Source organism: Alligator sinensis, unplaced genomic scaffold (assembly GCF_000455745.1).
Source record: "Alligator sinensis unplaced genomic scaffold, ASM45574v1 scaffold1094_1, whole genome shotgun sequence".
Taxonomy (NCBI): Eukaryota; Metazoa; Chordata; order Crocodylia; family Alligatoridae; genus Alligator; species Alligator sinensis.
The window spans coordinates 199,548-219,333 of record NW_005842562.1 but is presented as its reverse complement, the minus strand read 5'-3'; the positions used below and the strand labels follow the sequence as shown (position 1 = coordinate 219,333).

Sequence of the window (19,786 nt, the reverse complement as noted above, 5' to 3'; positions counted from 1 at the left end):
CTCATCTAGGAAGCACAACATTGAGGACAGGGAAATTACACAAATGGTCTACAAATATGAGCAGGAAATCAAGAGAGTAATCGAACATAGAAAAATGCAAGTTCATGTTTCTGTGGGAAAATAATCTCTCTCACAGATATTCACACTGACAGGAAATACCTTGATTTCAACAGTTAGGACAATTTATGCTCCAGCTGAATATCTGCCCCCAGGGAGCAGTACTGCTGAAAGAGACCTCAGGCAATAACAGACAGAGATTAAGCATAAAATGCACTCATTGCGTACTACATAAAAAAGAGATTAAGACACAGGAGAGGAAGGGGATACTTGTGCTCTCCTGAAACTGTATCCAGTATACTTTTTTTGACAGTACCTAAAAAAGGAAAATCTGGTGGCAGTTCAAAAACGACCAGTGCAAATAATAATATAGAACATCTTGGAATGTGAATTGTCTAATGGATGTACAATTGAAAAAAATCCTTTCCTTTAAGTCAGAAAAGGGGAAACATAACTAACACTGATGGGATAAAATTAGATGATTAGGCTGACCAAGAAACAATCGCTGGATTAGGGCACAAAGCAGTCTCTCAATGACAGTCGAGGAAGCCTTAGGTCTCAAAACTTTAGCGCTAAAACATTGTTAAAAATACATACTAGGGAACTAGCATGTAATGGGGAAGAGAGGGACAAAATATGTGATAGACTAGAGGAGTCTGACAGGTACTTTTTCATCTTGTAGCTTATATGTCTTAATGATGCCATATGGACTTCTGGATGTCCTTGTTCTTCGAGGCAGAGACAGACTGGGATCATCACAGAGGCATCTCTTACCACTAGGAGATTAAACTGGAAGAGAAATTCCATATGACCTTACATGATGGCTTGGATTTGCCCTTGTTACTGTCAGGCCTATCAGAATATCCCCAAGTAAAAGAGTTGGTTCTTTACCATAAAGCATAAAGGAACTTGAACTCAAGATAGAGAAACAAAATCATGAAGACCCACAGCTCCAGCATCTTCCACTGCATGAAAAATCTGGTTGGCCCAACTAGAAGTGCACTAGGACACAGAAAAAAAGTGCTTCTTTTTAATCAAAAGGTATTGGGCCTTCCTTCTCCAAAAAAAGAAATTCAGCAAAGTATGTCCAGAAAGCATATGAGATCTGAAGTATTACTACCATAATGAAAGCCAGGTAGAAGGTATTGATAATAAACAACTCGACTGGTGGAAGACTTGGAATATCAAAAGCAAAGGTTAAGGCTAGGTCAGGAATTTTTTTTTTTAAATCAACTTTCCTGGGGTCAGCAAAACCTGAAAGCTTGAAGCTTCATCTTGAATACAGAGTAGAAGCAGGCTTTCCAATTTTATAGTAGTAGCTGTACCACAACTTCAAATGACTTGCAGTTACTGTGGAGACGCTATTAACTGCTTCATTCTAGACACATTAACTCACAGCACATTAAGTTCCTCGTGATTTAGAAAGGTGGGGATCTCCTATTAACTGCATATTTGATTCCCTATGAAAGAAGTCTTAGTTTTATTTTCCTTAACATAGAAAAATGTCACTTGAACAAAATATAAGATTGTGCAGCAGAAGCCTGTAAATTTGTTGTGCCTTCATCTGTAATGAGAGTGGCTCTTAAGGATAAGAGGATAATGTATGAAGACACAGAAGCAGCCAGTGCTATAGTGAAGTTATTTTATACAACAGCTGTTAGGACCTGAAGCCTGTGCATGTATATTTGTATAGTGAGAGTGATTTCTCCAACACTTGTATAAAGAAAAGTGATGGGTAAAATAATACCTGTTAATACAATTTATTTTAAACCCTGAAAAGTTTGAAGGGGCATTTTTTTCTTAGGAGGGTGATCAAAAAAAGACTCATTGTCCAACTCTAGATAATGATATGACACTGGATCTTCTCTCTGTAGAAATTCTGGAAAAGTTTACCCATTTTGCAAACTATCATATTTTGCTTTCATAAATACCAATAGGGAATAAAAATGGGCAGGAAACTCATCTCACTTTTGGGGTAAACATGGATAGTATTAGCATCTAATATGTACTTTCTTTTCTTTACCAAATAGCATATGCAGGATGATAACTGGCTTATTGAAGTTAATTGATATTAGCATCCTACATTTATATCAAACCCTTTATCTTAAAAGGACAAATCCTTAAGATGTCTTTGAGGTCAGAGATCACTACTAAAATACAGCCACCTCTGGGGCAGTACAAAGAACCTATTCAGCAGAAGCAAAGCTGTATAATAATTTTTAGGAAAAGATACGAATAACTCTGCTTCACCAGGAAGTAACCTAGCTCTTGCAAATTTTATTATATTACAGAATAGCAGTGACAATAAAATCCTAATACTCTGGTTGGCCAGGACTGCCGCAGAAAAACAATTAGATAATAAAGTATGTAACAAGATTGTAATTATGTGATGCATAACGGCTAGGGACAGACATTCAAAAAGCCTGAGCCTGAATTGATTCAATCGTTTCAGGTTAGTCTAAGTTAGCTAAGCTAAATCAGTTTTGTAACCAGACAGACATCCCAGACATGCAGGCACATGCCTGCAGTGGCTCAGACCAGAAGCTGGGGGGGCACTAGAGCAGCCCTCCCTTCCTTTCCACAGAGCTGAGCTAAGGTGAGGTGTGGCCCGGCCCCGGCAGGATGCTCTGATTAGGGAGGATGCCCCACTCCTGACCAGCCCAGCAGGGAATGTTTATCACCCCTAACTCAGTGTTTATCAGCCCATTAAGAAAACAACAGAGGGACATGACCAGCTATCTGTTGATTCTGCCTTTGCCCCGCCAGAGGTAGGCAGCATGTGGTCTGCTAGCTAATGCTGAGAGGTGTCTGTGAGGGATGGGGGAATGCCTGCTTAGCAGAGAGTGGGGAAGGGAGGGGAGGGAGAGCAGGCAGATGCTGCTGTGCCTGCAAGTCTCTGTGGAAGCTGCAGCCAGGGAACAGAGAGGAGGGGTCGGCCCTGCTGTAGAGAAGAGAGCCCCACCCAGCCCAGAGAGCATGCTGGAATGCTGGGGGAGTCTGATTTAATTTAAACTAACAAGGGGTTTGGGACAGACATTGCAAAAATTGGTTTGAGCCAAATCAGTTAAGTCTGATACTACACTCAACCAGGTTTATCTCAAACCAGTTTCAGCCATTCTCAAACTGGTTTATGTGCACTGAAGTTATGTTCTGTTACAGGTTTAAACCCGTTTCTGATCACTTAAACTGGTTTGTGTGTAATGTCTGTCCCTAGCCAAGAAGCATGTATTGTGACATGACCAGAATTTCTCAGAATATTGTCAAAGCACATGACAAGACAAAATGATGTGTTTATTAATGTAGCCATGAGCAGACAGGACTCAAAACATGACATGCAATATGGGAGTTCTCTCTCCTAATATTCATGTATATCTAAACATTTAGTAAACGTTTTTAAAGCTCTACTGAGATATGACAGACAGCAATTTATACTAGAACTTGAAATGTTTGACTGCAAAACCCTAAAAATACTTGACAGCTGAAGACCATACACCAAACAATGAAAAAGTCCCACAGAATTTAACTTATGAAACAGGTTGTGAATTATATTTTCTGTAGCTATTTATTTGCTTCTGAAAATCTTAGATGAAAGGGATTAAAGAATGTGCGTGTGATTTTTTTTGGCATAATCTTACCAAGCAAATCTCTTCAATGTCAAAGCCCTCTTATTACTATAGTAATTCTTCACAAAGTATTCAGAACCCATTCTGAATCCTTGTTTTATATAAAGATAATGAAATAAGGTAGCTACTTATTCTGCTCTGTCTGGTAAAATATCGTATTTTACAATATTTTGCTCTTATGGTATTTTCATGACACCAAACAGAAAAAAAGAGTACATCATTTGGGCTTTTATTTCTGATATTACACACTGGTAAGGTCATACTATTGTTATTTTCCAGTTTTTCAGGTTTTTATCTTAATACTTGTATGCAAATAATCTTGTAATGACATTATTAACAAGAGTTGGAAAAATGCCTTTTATTTTGCTGGGAAAAACAGTACTGCATGCTGTGACAACAAACAGATATTTCTTCTTTTGTTTTCTGCTTAATTGATTAAGCAGAGAAGTTGGCAAAGTGAAGGATAGACTCTGCTTTGAAGTGTCTGCTTTGGGTTTTTGTTCTCTAGCCTTAGATGTGGTAAAGTTATTACCCCACAGAGTACGGGTATCTTTTGGCAACAATATGAGCCTGGGCCTAAAAACGTGTTTACCAAATGCACAGCATTACAGTACATGCTGCATCTACAATGCAGACTGGCTGATCACAGATGGAATGTTTAAAAAAAATCACAAGTTTAGCAACAACCATATATTTCAAATTATTCTCAATCCTTAAGAGGATAAATATTCTCATGGGAAAAGGCACTTTCTATTTGGCTTACAATGGATTTGGAAATTTGATAAGTTAGGGGCTGAAAAGAGAGAAGAGAACACATGTTTACCCACTGAAATACCATGGTAAACTGATGCTACAGACCCTGTCAACATATGATAAGGAAGGAGAGCAAAGGATAGACTGAAAAATTTCCACTATGGGAACTGCTCCAATTTTACTCAGCCTTCCAAGAAAATACAGAACACATTTTAGATTTATCTTGTACCTCAACTGTATTTTATAACAAGCCACAGATATTGTCTATTTATTCATTAACTGAAAATTAGTATAATTGAGGCCCAGTTATTTGCACTGTTGAGCATCTCCTGTATCTCAGCTTCCCTACAGGAAGACTGACAGAGGCACATAGCACCTCACAATGTAGGACCATTAATCATGGGGAGGGGGGGAAGAGGGGTTGGGTTTTTGGGGTTTTTTTTGTAAACTTGAAAAATCTTGAACCTGTGGATATCTTTGGAATTACACTGATGTACTCAGGCGGAGACTGGGCAAGCTCAAAATGGATCTCAAATTAGGATTATCAAACACAGACAACATCATGCACACACAAAACACCACATGCAGAATTCTTGGTCAGCAGCTTATCTTCAAACACTATTTCATGTTATCCACCAGCTTGAAGATATACAAAAGAAACTAATAAAAAATATAAAAGGCACTTTAAAAGGGTAATTTAATGGCTTATATAATCACACATACATAATTTGTAGATCCATCTAGTCACTTTTTTAATTGCCAAATCATTACCTAAAAAAGGGAACAAATCAGGGTAAGGAAGAGGTAAAAGTGAAGGGTGAACAACATTATTTAGAGCAGTATGACAGGGCAGTAAGTACCTTTCTAACAGAGAGAGATTTAGCGGGACTAAAGGCCTGCTCTGTGAGATCGAGCCCTTCAATAGTTTCCGTACAGTCTGAGAGGGGAGCATCCTGCAACAGTAAATTGAGTAAACAGAGCAAACCAAGCCCGGGCTTTAAAACATCAACCAAGAGCATTATGATGCTAGCTAAAAACATGCAGAAAACAATAACTGGTAAAACAGCAATGACAATGAACTGACATGCACACAACATCACACCCAGACTGAATAACGCTATGATTGTGATTTGACTAGTCATACTTCATAAAGTACATCAGAAAATACTTAACTAGTACCAATTAAAGCAGATAACTTAAGTCACTGGGGTGTGTTCTGGATTGCATAACTATGCGACTTTAAACAATAATGGAAAGATAACGTCTTTATTCAATGTATTCCAACATACTACTTATACCGTAACAGTTTTACTGTTGATGCACACCAAGAATAATTTCCTTTTATGCCTAATTGTTATTCAAATAGTCAGTTGTGAAGTATAAGATTACATTCAATAACCATTATTATGAAAGGTGAACCTGCTATTTCTCATCTATTAAAATTTTAAGGTACATATACATGAAAAAGCCCAAGTTGTCACAAAGCCCGACTAGTTCTGAGCAGATTAGGATTCTCACCCACATAAAGCCTTTTCAGATTTCATGCATTACATTCAGCAATGAACCCAACAGCATCTCAGACATGCTTGAGCTACACAAATAAGCCTCTACATTTCTGACCCTGAGCACTCTCGCAACAACAATGGCATTACCTCTAACACTTACCTTATAAATAGTTACTCTCTGTCAATTAAAGAATATTTTATAGTGACATATTAGGTGAAAATAGATGATACTGAACATTAACTTTAATTATGTTGTAGGCACTCTGTGCTCTCACCTGCACAAGGCTCCTGTCCACAACTACCCCAGAAAGAACCTGTGACTGAGGGCCAGCAGTTTTAATATCTTGTAGGTTTTGCTCCCGGATCTGTGAAGAAAACAGCAGAATAAATACATGCAAACTATAGAGAGAAATTCATAGTGTCAATTCAGCTGGAGAAAATAGTCGATCAGGGACAGAACTTCATCTAGAGCAGCGGCTCCCAATCTGCGGTATGGGTACCACCAGTGGTACGCAGACAACCTGTCAGTAGTACGCGTGAACAGACTTATTAGAATTACTTTATATGACAAAAAATTGCTGGTGGTACTTAAGGTTGAAGTGAAACATTTGCTGGTGGTACTTAAGATAGTATTGTTTTAAATTGGTGGTGCGCAATCTGTCAGAGTTTGGGAACCGCTGATCTAGAGTACATCACCAGGGGCTCCCTCCAGAGGTGGTGCAATCAGCCAATCACCTACCCTGGAAATCTTCAAGAGGAGACTGGACAGTCACTTTGATGGGGTCACCTGACCCCAGCTGTCTTTCCTGCCTAGTGCAGGGGGTCTGGACCCGATGATCTTGCAAGGTCCTTTCCAGCCCCTTACAGTCTATGAATCTTAACCACAGCTCTGTGGATGTCAATGAAGCTGTAACAATAAACACCAGGTGAAGAACTACTCCTGGATTCCTACTGATCTAGGTGAGGTTTTTTATATGCCAATCAGCTTAGCATCCAAGTACCACAGCACAAGCTCTCCTTCACTGTTTATTTCTAGCATGGGATAAAAAGTAGAAAATCAGGTAGGAGAGAAAGCCAATTTGTGGGGAAAAAGCATTTTCATTCAACATTTCACTCCAGGTCATTCTTCTACCATACTGAACCTTATTTAACTGTGACCATGTTCAGTCTTGTTGCCCCTAGCCATATGCCATAGCCACTCCCCGCAGAACAGAAATCTAAACCAACAAAAGTTTAAAAAAAATACTGTTCAACACCTTACCTTCCCATTGCAAACTTGACAATGAGGCCTATATTTTCACCAGGGCACATAGACTGTCGCCTCTTTGAAAGTGTATAACCTGATATTTGTATATGTATAAGAGGATATTTATAAAAGTAAAAATCACCAAACAGCACAGTGTATACTTGTGTATCCACCGGCTTTCTCTGTTATTCCTTTACTGCTTCCAAGTTCTTTTCTGACAGAATGTGAGGATGGAAACAAAATAATTCCTGAACTTGCATGTCTTGTGAACACAATGAAGTTATAACAACTGACTCAATAAATTATTTCATTTGTAAAGCTGCAGAGGAGGATGCATTTAGAGACTGCCATTCTTTAACTCATATGTTAAATGGACATTTGACTTAAATATATATTGAAATAAAAAACAACTTTACCTAGGTTACTATCAATACCTGAGATTAAACACTGAAAAATGTAAAAACTTGCTTCCTCTATACCAGGACTGGGATCGCGGGGCAGTGACAGCGCGGGGCCAGGGTCCCGTGATCCCAGCCCCAGCCACCTCCCAGATGCTGCTCCTCACCCATCCACCCATCTGTGGCCCCATCCCAGCCAAGCAGGGAGCAGAGCCATGATCTGCCACCTGTATGCCCCTGTGATGGGTGCTGGTTCTGTAGGCAGGGGCATGCAGGGAGCAGATCGAGGCTCTGCCCTAGGCCTCAGCCCCATATTGTCACCACCCCATGATCCAGGGGTCTCCTTGGGGACTGGCTGGAACCTGCGCAGGCAGGGCATGCAGCCAGGTGGACAGGATGGGGCCGCTTAAGGAGTTTTGGTGAGCTGTTGTACGGGGATGAAGGGGTGCTGACCCAGCCCACAACAGCTCACCAAAACTCCCTATGTGGTCTGCAGGCCAAATAATTGCCCTCCCCTGCTCTATCCTATTTATAATCTTGGTTTACTCTACATTTCTCTTAGCTGGAATAAGGAAATTTCATGAAAACAGTTTTCTTTTTATTTTTTGTTTTAATATTTTTCATATTGTAATGTTCGATTCTTATACACTACAAGTATATGGTTATTTGTTAAACAGCAGTCTTCACTCTGTGGCTTTGTAATTATGGAGATATTTTTCCACTCAGGAAGGACTCAACCCAAGTTAAATTACCATTGTTAGAGCAGGCATTTTAAAGACAGGCATGTCTAAACAAAAAACACCTTACCATCAGCCTGAGTAGTACAAAGAAGCAAACGTTAACTTTTGACCACTTGAACCTTCCACAAGTAGAGATTTCAGTTTTAGCATCTATGCTTTTGGATTATGTTGTATTTCACTTCCTGTGTTAAATGAATTAATTATTCTACATCATTATGAAGATGAATGGGCCTGCTCGGTCTCTGACCTTAAACCAGACAGTTAGCACTGAATGGTTTTCATGTCAGTCGTAGTGTTGAGGTGATGCTGTTGCCGTGATAGTCCAGGAAATATGCAAGAGGCAAGAATTCTTGGGGAACTCTGAGTAAGGTAACTGTGACACCTGAAAGCTTGCCTACATCCATCCCAACCAGGCAGTTGGGTCCAATAAGAGATATGACCCACAAGAATTCTTTACTCTTTCATGCCAATACTGTTTACAATTTTACCTACAAGACAACAAGATCTTTACAAACTGGTATTTTCTACTGTGGGATTAATTAACAGCAAGACACTAATTAGTATGTTGTTAACTCTAGCTAACAAGTGGCTGGTATGCTTTATACTTTTACAAGCTAAAAATGATTATTCAGCCAACCCATCCCAGACAGAAGATCACTGGCAAGGCTTGAGGTCAATTTTGTCCTGAGACTGGAAGACAAACTGTTGGGCCATTTTAAAATGGATATCTGGCCTAATAAATTAGCAAAAAATTCTGAACATGGCAGCCCAATTATAATGTACATTTAGAGACCTAATTTTCATTAACATCAGCGGACCTAATTTTCTGCAAGAAAATTTTAACCGGCAAAGATTTGGAAATATTTTTGTAAGCGGGAGGACATTTTGGGAGTTTCAATAAAACACTATGCTTATCTTTTAGAAAAATCACATTTTAAGGATTTAATTAACAAAACTCTCCTTTCCCACTCCAGTAATAAATCATGCTACCACATGACAGTGATCCCTCCTTTTCCCTTTAGTTTTGCCTATTGAAACTGTAAACTCTTCGAGGCAGGGGCTATCCACTACTTTATTGGAGGCCAGCCTTTTTGGCAGGTCTGCCATCAGTTCGCCCTGCACCCCCCATGAGTGCCACTCTGACCCCCTTCCCATGCCCAATCTGCTGCTCTGCCTTTTGCTTCCTGTCCTGTGTTCCCTTTCCAATCTGTTGCTTCTTGCCTCATGCCCCCAGCCCAATTTGCTACTCTGCTTTCTGCCCTAGCTACCCTGGTCCTAACTACGCAATTGGTCCAAAAAAAAATCACCCGCAAGAACTCTTTCATGTTAATACTGTTTACTAGTTGTACCCATGAGAAGCAAGACCTCCATAAGCTGCCATTTTCTACTACTGCCATCAATTAACAGCAAGACATTCTCTGATCTGCAGCATGCCATGCATAGAGGTGGCCTGTGCCACTTGTGGCACATGTCACAGGCTGGCTACCCCTGCACTACTCTGTGATGGTACAATGCCTAGAAGTAGTTTTTGTTTAACTCCTACCATAGGAGTGATTGTACCATATCACGGCCATACCATAAGCAGCAGAATAATAAACATTATGTGTGCAGCTACTTCATTTTCAGTAACTTCCTCCTCCCCTCACCTCCCTCCTCCACAAAAAAAAAAACACAAATCACATAGAAATTTATTACTTAGCACCAGGTATAAACACTGGCCAAGCACTGCACCCCATGCACAGCGTGAGGCTGGAGCTAGATGGAGCATGTATTGGTAGCAGCAATCCCAGCTGGTTCAGGGTGCATGCTGCATGCAGCACCTGTATCAGACCAGATAGGGCGTGCAGGGCCAGATAATTTCGCCACCTATGCTGTAGCTGAAGAGCAGGTCTGAGGTTAATATAACTGCATGTGGCTAGGTTTTTAAAAATTGGCATATTTGAATCTGATTAAATACAAAAAAAAATTGTCCTGATGGGTTGAAAGAGGAGACAAAACAAGTCTTGATAAGCTAGGTAACAAAAGTCTATCTTTGTCAGAACTTAGTTCATCACTAAATGTTCTTGATTTTTGCCTCTAGTTTGAAAGGTGAGGACAATGCAGATGCCATTCTTCTGATTGCCACACGACCCCATTAAATGCTAAATATATCAGCTCCTTACAAGTATGCAATTTAAATCAACAGTGATTGCAAATTAAATTATATAACTGCTATTACAAACCTTGTTCCTCATTTCTTGGACTTCTTTTGGGTTAGTGTTCAATGGAACAAACAGGTTAGGGACAGCAGAGGTGGCAGTTCTATGTCCATCCTCTTTAGTCCACTGTAATGTCAAGAATAGTTCAATAGTCAGAATTGCTGTAATGGTTAGGTACATTCGAAGTAGCAAATTTATATCACAACTGATCATGCATTATACATAACAGATAGAGAACTGAACCAATGATTATATTTTATATATTTACAAGAGCACCTAACCTGTTTTGCTCAGAAATTAAACTGCATCTTTGCACACATTTATTAAAATTAGATATATTAAAATTACTCAAACTAGGGGCCACAAAATTAGGAAAAGAACAAAACTAAATGCTTAGAGACACTGTCAACTTGGAAGTCACTTCTGTCCACAAACTTTGGTATCCAGCAGAGCTCCATGTTACACCCAGACATTACTGAACTGGAAGCATTAATTAGCAGTTCCTTTTCCTGTGCACTTGACAGCACTTGTGTGCTTACTCAAATTCTCTATTCTTCCTACAAAGTCTTTGCTTGTGAAAAGACACTTATCAATGCAATGGGAAAACCCATTTCCAATTAAGCAAGTAAAGAAAAAGAAATTGAGATATGCTCTCTTTCAACACTTGTGTTATTAGATTTTTTTTTAATTAGGTATTTTTTAAAAGTGAGTTGACAGGGTCCCTTTACTCACAGGGAAAAAAAAATCTATGTAAATATAGTGCAGATGAAAGCTAAACAGAAGTGTTTTAAAATCCAGCTACTGTGGTTTTCATAAAGGTCACTCAGAATTCTAGCATAAAAGAGCGATCATTGATTCAATCCTCTGATACTCAACAAACATTAAAGCAAACTCAAAGCATAAGATGACAGGAGTATGAAAAGCAATGTGATGTCGCTAACCAGGTTTAGTGAATGATTCTGTACTGTGAAGCAAGAGTGGGCATCACCAAAGTTTTGCATTAAAACAAACTACTGCGTAAGAACGTACTGTTTTCAAAATTAGTTCTGCATGGATAAACAGCTGTACAACACAGCAGCCTAGAGGCACAGTTTGGTGATGTCGAATATTTTATATAACTTACAGCTCAAAAGGTTACAAAAATATCCCAAACACAAACTTTAAGCGCTTCATGAATTCTTCATAGTAGGTTGTTTTACATGGTCAGTGCATCTAGTATGTTGAAAGGATCAGCCATTTTTTTTTCTCTCTCTCTGTTCCTCAAATGCAGAATATTAATAATTTCCAATTGTGGTTGCATAGAAAATGCACTGAACATTAAAACAGACCTATTTTAGAGAGCAAATGCTGTGCACTTTTCTGAGTAACTTCAAAAGACAAAGATAGCCAGAAATCGTAAAACTTTATAAAGCAACAGAATTTTAAAATGTTTTGCAACTGTAAAGTAAAAAATGGAATGAACATGGAGCTGTGGAATACTCACTGATGATTATCTTCTCAGATAAAAATTATTCCAGCTTTTTATTAAAGATAACTTTTAGTCAAAACAATAAAATAGAAATACAACCTCTGTGTAACAAACTTTTATGTTTAAATTAAAACAAGCATTAAAAAAAATAAATAAGCAAACCAGAGATACTGCACAAATTTTATACTGCTCCAGAACAACATTCAAATTAGATTAATTTCTGAGTGGGGATTTGGCTTCAAATTTCTGCAGCTATTTCAGTTGTTAATGAATTTAACCATATTGCGGGTAAGTTAAAGTTAAAAATCAAGAGTTTCTCTCAAAATGTGTGTGTAGTTGAAAAAGATCCCCCCCCATGGGCTATATCATACATTGAGTTTAATACTGAGAGGTGATGACACCAAACATGGATTGATTTGTTATTTCCTTTAGTAACAAAAAACCAAAAAACCACCATAAATGCACACAGAGAACCTCTTCTGCGGTTTCTTCAGGACTTTTTAGAAGATACACTATATAGACACTTTTTAAAGATCACATATATATCCCCCCTGCCCCCCGCCCCCGGTTAATAGTTCTGCAAGAAAATATCCATAAAAATGTAGGAAATGTTGACTCCATATGCAGAAGGGGAAAAGAGTTTTGTAAGGGAGAAAGGACAAGTACAGAAAAAAAACTTTAACTCATTAGCTATAGTAACAAGATTATCTTTCTGAGACTCACCTGTACTACAACTCTAAGACGTACTACATATCAGGTCTAGAGTCTGTATTTCAGCTGTGCTACATCAAACATTACAAAAACCTGCCCAAGTGCAAATTCCTATCTGCATTTTCAATGGAAGCTCTGTTATATGTTAGAGAAAATATAAGAAACACATATACACACTAACAGCTACTGATGTTCATTTGAAAGCATCTGAGAACTTTTGCTTTTTAATTAGCATATATTTCAGTGCAAACTGTAACTGTAAGCAGCATTGATAAACAAAAAAAGCACCAGTTGCAGAATCTATCGATTAGTGCCTGCTGATGGCCTGAGCTGCACTTTAGTCATGCCACACCCAGCTGGTACTGGAGGAAACTTTTCATTTATGGCCATCTACTTACATGCAACAGTACATGCAGAAGGCAGCTGGTCATGAACACTTAGAGGCTTTGGGAGAGACAGAAGCATAGCAAACAAGATGGAGAAAAAGTTGAGGCAACCTATTAATTAAGGTGAGAAAAACTGCTTAAGAGAAAATACGAAAATACTCTGAGCCAAATTCTACCCCCAAATAAATACATGTAACCTCACCGACTTCCACATCGGGTTCAGTGTATGTATTAGAAGGCAGAACTTGGTTCTTTTAAGATGGCTTTGCTCATTGATAAATTAAACAAATATTAGTTATCTTTTGTTTTGATTAAATGCATTTTCATGAATACAATATTAATAATCCCCCAACAAAAATGCCCGTTAAGCATCTGAATGCAAAATGTATTTAACCAAAATGCATTGATCAGTTTTCTATTGCTTAAAATGAAACAAAACTGAGAAAGGTGATACTCCAAGTCTTAAGCAATTTCAAAAACAAAGAATTACCGATTTGTATTATTTTTAATAATTACCTTTAAAAAAGCCAGATCAAAAATAGGTAGTTAGTGAGATATAGTTAGTATTAGCTAAATAAGAAAAAAAAAAGATTTAGGAAAGAGTTATTCCTATTCTTCCCAAAGCCTCCAAGTGCCAGCCACCCCAAGTTGCTCTACATCATCTAACTATGAACAGTAAGGTAGGCACAGACCAAGCAGTTGGTAATACAGCTTGGCACGCAGACACCGGACGAGAGAGACTGCAGCAAGGGTTTCACGTGATCGTGTGTAATGTTCGTCCACACCTTAGTCTTCGACTTGGGACTGCTGCCATTCTGCCCTTCTTCAGAAGCATCATCCCCCCGGCCAGAGTTCAGCCACCTTGTCTTCTCTCGCTGCTGTTTCTGAAAACTGTGTCTGAGAGGGGAGCAAGTGCCTGATTCACCATCACTAGCAAAGGAGTAACCTGTGACACTTGCAGGAATCTCAACATCGCTGTATTTTTTAGATTTTTCTCTCAGAGCAGGGCATCGATAGGGGTAACCAGTTCTGTAACCCTAAAGAAAACAGAACACGAGAATCAATCCACATCATCTCAAATTTTGTCATATGATCACTAAACTTTCTTTAATAATTATCATCAACTATAGAAATAGTGCAAATAAAAGAAGGACAAATTCTACCTTTGCTCCTCAGATGCTCCACTGTATCAGTAGTCAAATAAATGTCCTATCTACCTACTCCAATAAATAAAGGTGGGCCCGTGTTCTGAAATTAATAACTATTCTGAACATATGTCAAATGCAGAATTTGCCCTAAATCAAGCAATAATCCTGAACAGGACAGAGCATCTCCTAGCACCAGATTAAATAGAAGCCTTTGTGGTCAACCAGAAGATATTTGGATCAGTTATTACCATTTCACAGCACATCTCAGAGATTTGGCTTGAAGAGTCCACTGCTTTTTTTCCCAATAGCAGGGTGTTAATCCTGTGTCTGAAATACTCTAATTGGGGTTATTACAATTTACTTATTAAGAGTCTGTACTAGAGCTTCACTTGGAAAAGTGATTTTCCAATGCCCCTTTAAAAAAAAAACCTTATGCAGTACTGACGGACAGGCACACTGTCAAACGCAGAGACAGATATATTTTGATAGTGGAGGAGTGATGCATAAAACTGTGGGATCCCTTCAGGTTGAAAGAATCTATTCAAATATGAGTTATTCTGTTAATCAAGGGCAGAGTTCTTTGTCAATGTGCTTTCCACCGATTCACTTGTAGCAGCAAGACAAGACACATTCTTAGCAGAAAACTAAATTTATTGTAGTAGGCTGCTATACTGGGTGCAGTGAAACACACTGCATATGGTACATCTTTTTAGAATATATTTTCCTACTAAACTTCAGTTTAAATCCATCACACTAAATGCCTCTTGGCGGTAGTGTCCATAGCAACATTAACTGCTAATGACAAACACCCACATCATGATCTGTGCAGTGTGATATTTTAGTGCTAACTCATCAGTTCTGGTGTCTGGTTTTCATTATTTTCTGTAAGAAGACTTCAGAGTTCTCTCTCTCTCTCTCTCTCTGTCACACACACACGCACACACATGCACGCACACACACACACTTGGTGTTCTCTCGTTTCACAAATGACCTTTCAAAGTTCAAATCTCAGAGGCAAGAATCCCCAATTTTTCTAACAATTCCCAAGTAGTCTGCTATTTCCCTTATCCTTTTGTCCTCTCTGTTTTATTGCATGGATAGAATGTGACCATTTCCAGAGGGCAAGGATTTTTGGGATATCTTTTACTGGACTGACTGTATAGTTGGGAGAGCTGCTGGACAAGCTTCAGGCACCAAGTGCCCTCCCCTTCAGGTCTGAGAGAGGCAGGCTAAATATCAGAGAAAAGCAAATTACAGTCTGCTTGGAGGACAGAAGTGGGGCTGTGAACTACGAGTGAAGAGGTCTTATCAGGAACCATTATAAGACAAAACCATCTCAGACTATCACAGCTACAACACTCCAGCCCTACTGTTCTCTGAAGGATTTTAAAATAAAAATATAGGGCAAACGTAATCTGAGTCCTAGGGCACAAGGCAAATGAAGACAGATAAGATATACAGGGGAAAACCTCTGTCTCTAGACATCAAGCTTTTTGTAATAGTGAAGTGAAAAAATTGCAGGTACAAACTGAGAGCTGACTTAAGTATTTACCGAAACTTCTTAAAGAAGCATGAAGTAGGCACCAATGTTCGAAGTATTCCTGCTGTTTCTGACCTCCTCCCCCACTCACCCCCTCTCTATGACGTGGCCTCTTCTGCTTGGTTTCCAGTTATTTTCTCTCATTTAATATTGTTTTCCTATCCTATTCTCCCTATTGTTTCTTTAACTCTTCTCCTGCCAACTATCCTTATGCTTTTTAGTTCTGTGTCTTCTACTTGGTAAAACAGCAACTTACACATCGAAAGGAAATTTAATACACTGTCCGCAAGTTACTCAAACTTTTCCATGTACAAAGTTTTTTCAGTTCAATACAAAGCCAAATAAGTAATTAAGTCCATTTCCTATTGCATTAACATTCTTTATACATATAACCAGCTGCAGAAAGAACTTGCGTAGAATTGCGTGATCAGTGTTTCCTTTCCAGTAGGTTCATGTATCACATGTTGCTGCAGTGTTACAGTACCCTGGCTGATGTCCCAAATTCTGTAAATCAAGGTGCATCCTGACTGATGGTAGGTAACAGATCAGGAAAAGTAATGGGTAATTATATATGCTAAACTGCAGAAGTGATTACATGTCTGGGATGACCTATATCCATGTGTAATATGGGGAGATTACCATAGTTTGCAGTATTAAGATGACTAGCTGTCAGGATTTTATCAGTACATTATCCTTGATATCTTCTTGAAAGTACTTGCTTTTAAAGCCAAAGCCCAATTTAATTCTGATGCAAAACATTAAAAAAAAATCCTTTGGAGCTCTATACCTATTTTGTATGTTGTATTATGCATGTTGCATAAAAGATGAAACAAATGAACCAGAGGTGGCATATAGAGCTTTAGATACTGGAAATATTAGTTTATTTACTGAAGGAAATTTATTCCAAAAAAAGGGTGAACATACAGACTTCCTCAAAATTATTCTAACTTCCATTTGGAAACAGAACAGGTAAAAATGTAAACAGAACCACAGCACATATAACTGATAGCTATGATCCAAACTCACGACCAGGGATCTGGGTTTTCCATTTCCTGCGGAAAACCATGGTTTTTCCCCTTCAAAAGGAGAAAAAACTGGATTTTCCCCTTTGAAGCAGGAAATCATAGAAGGAACAGATGGGGTGGGGAGGCTGAAGCAAGACCCAGAAGAGGGGGGCGAAGAAGTGAGGGGATCTCATGGAACAGAGAGGAGGGAAAGGAGTAGGACTGACGGGGAACCATGCGGAAAGGGGAAGGGAAGGAGGGGGCATAGGCAGGGAGGTAGAGCTGCCTGCTCTCAGATGGCAACTCCGGCTCTGCCAGGCTGCTGGGCACGGGCTCCATGCCAAACTCAGAGCCAAGCAGCTGTGCAGCACAGAACTGAGCTGGTCACAGTTCCCACTGTCGGTGGCAGTAGCTCCAACTTGCTCACCTCACAAGCTTGCCCCAGCTCCTGGTGAGGCATGGGAGCCACCTCGGCTGGTGGCAAGGTAATGAGGCAATTGGCGCCGTGAGGGGCTGCTGCTGCTACCGCTACCACCACCACCACCACCTCGGGAGGCTTTCCTACTGCCCAGCCCTGTGGAGCGTGGGGCTACTCAGATTCCCGAGGCTGCCTATCGAGGTCCTCCCCCTGCAGACAAGGTGCAGGATGTGTGAGGTTTCTGGGCACCCAAACCAAACTCAAGTCACTGCTTGCAAGGTACCAGCTCTCTTGTGTAGCAGGGCTGGGGGTGGGAACTCCTCCCCTGCTCTCCCTCCTGGTCTGTTCTCGGCACTCCAGGGTGAGGAGTTGTCTCTCTTAACAACTCCAGTGTGTCAGTTGTGCTCCCCCAGTTACCAGTATGGGGAGGGCAAACTGACCTAGGAATAGGGGTATTGCTCTAAGGGTAGTCATTGGCGCCAATTGAAATCTTTGTCCAACTCACTGAGGCAATCCAGTACCATTGGCTAGGATGATCTAGTTGGGGATGGTCCTGCTTTGATCAGGCGGTTGGGACTAGGTGACCTCTTGAGGTCCCTTCCAGCCCTCACTGTCTATGATTCTGGTTCTAAGACGTTGTGGGACCGCCTGGGACAGGCCAGGGCACTTCTGAACACAGGAGCACCCCCAAGTTTCTGCTGAAGGCAGTGTCAGAGCCGCTCAGGGATCTGACTATAGCCCAGGCCCAGCAGAAACACTTTCAGTCAGGCTTTGCTGGCCAGAATTCCCAGAGGGGTTCTCCCCCCGCTTCTCAGCACAGATTTAATAGCAGAAACAGCACCTGGGTCAAGTCACAGGCTACCAATTGGTTTGTTTTTTTCAGCCAAGGCAGATTGCAGGTGTTTTGCTACCAGTGTGTGAAGTTTGCTTGCAGGTTTAAAGAGTGCACTTGACAGAAGAAATGAACATCTACTCTGGGAGGCATTATCTTCGCTTTTTAAAAAGATGGCCTTTTTTTAGCTGGGCCTGGGGGCAGCTGGGGGCCCCCTCCAGCAGGGCAAGGGGCTGTGGGTTGGGAATGAGGGGGCACCAAGCTATGGTTTGGAAGTGAGGGGCAACCGTATGGGCAAGAGCAGGGCATCAGCATATTAAGGCTGCTCAGCAGCACAAAGCAGTGGGGGGAGGGAGGAAGGGCAGCCAAAGCTGGACTCGTGTCCTGCTGAGCGAAGGGGGTAGAGGGAGCTGTGATTTTCCATGATAAAAAAACCAAAATCAAACACCAAAATATAGAGGTATTTAGAATGTATTTTATTATAATGATCGAGGTGCTAGTAGGCTCCCAAATTGCTATAAAATTGTAAATATATCAATAAAACATAGTGTTCAAACGATACATATATATATGTACACACACACATACACATATATATATAGAGAGAGACAGAGAGAGAGAGAGAGAGAGAGAGAGAGAGAGGTTTCATTTTAATCATGGAAAAAAGTGGATTTGGGGGGTTTTGAATCAGAGAATTTTGGAATATTAAAAGAGAATTTTGGATTTTTTAACAGAGAAAACCAGGAACCTTGCTAATAACACAGGCTTTAGGCTATGCCATTCTGATTCTCAGACAAATACTCTATCAGTGGAGGCACATGAACATTCAGAGACCACAATTTAACTCCAAGGTGACTAATGAAAGCAAAAAAGAAAGCACCATTTCTAAAATGGAGCTTGATAAGCTTATTAAAGGATTACATGATGTCACTGCCTGCAACTGGCATCAGCAGCAGTCCCTCAATATGAGAATGACCGTCTTCTAGTAAACAGGGAAATCAGTGGTGAGTTCGTAGATAACTGGAGGTGACCAATCTGAAATCTGCATATGCAACTGTAGATGTGGAAAACAGTTTCAGGAGGAAGAAGTAGGTCCCGGCGATGCCTCAGCTCTTTTTCTTTGTCTGCTCACCTATCTGTATCCACAGTGAAACAAGTTTACTTGAAACGATCAATGCTTTACGTACATCACAGTGCTACAGGGGACAATTCAGAGCTCAAGTCTCCCAGGTACTGACGTTAATATTGCATTTCTTCACAATGGCCTTCATTGTGTCCTCGAATCTCTTTTTTGTCCACTTCTAGAGCAGCAAGTTGGGAGTATAGGACCTGTTTTGGAAGCTAGTTTTCAGGCATGCTTATGATGTGTCCTGTTGAATAAAGCTGGTTTCCTGTAAATGTGGTTTCAATGCCGATGGTGTTTGCTGGAGACAGAAAAGCTGGCATTCATTCTTCTATCCTTCAGATTGATAAGGAGGGTTTTCTGAAGACAATGCTAGTCATAGCACTGCAAAGCTTTCAAGGATTTCCAATATGTCATCCAAGTTTTGCACCCATACAACCGGGTAGGGATGACAGCAGCCTGGTAGATAAGAACTTTGGTTTGGGTCCTGATGTCATGATCATTGAAGATACAGTTTTAGGGACATCTAAAGGCCATACTCGCAGATTTTATCTGGTGTTGAATATCATTGTCTATGTTTCCTTTTTGGGAAAGGTGACTACCTAGGTAAGGGAAATGCTCAACATTCTCCAAGAA

General features: G+C 40.1%; 1 protein-coding gene across 16 annotated transcripts in view; it reads right to left on the bottom strand.

Annotated features, from left to right (window-relative positions):
• Positions 1–19,786, bottom strand: part of ADD1 (adducin 1) — a 125,029-nt gene that overhangs the window by 13,279 nt on the left and 91,964 nt on the right. For 6 of the 16 annotated variants that reach the window (XM_025214065.1, XM_014524036.2, XM_025214071.1 and 3 more), the window contains 4 exons: positions 13,778–14,122; positions 10,545–10,646; positions 6,214–6,303; positions 5,294–5,386 (listed from right to left, as the gene is read on the bottom strand). In XM_025214065.1, the coding sequence (XP_025069850.1) occupies positions 5,294–5,386; positions 6,214–6,303; positions 10,545–10,646; positions 13,778–14,122 (630 nt within the window). Of the gene's footprint in view, positions 1–5,293; positions 5,387–6,098; positions 6,117–6,213; positions 6,304–10,544; positions 10,647–13,777; positions 14,123–19,786 lie in introns of all 16 variants that reach the window. The other 10 variants (XM_025214068.1, XM_006032331.3, XM_025214076.1 and 7 more) reach the window with 4 other exon arrangements.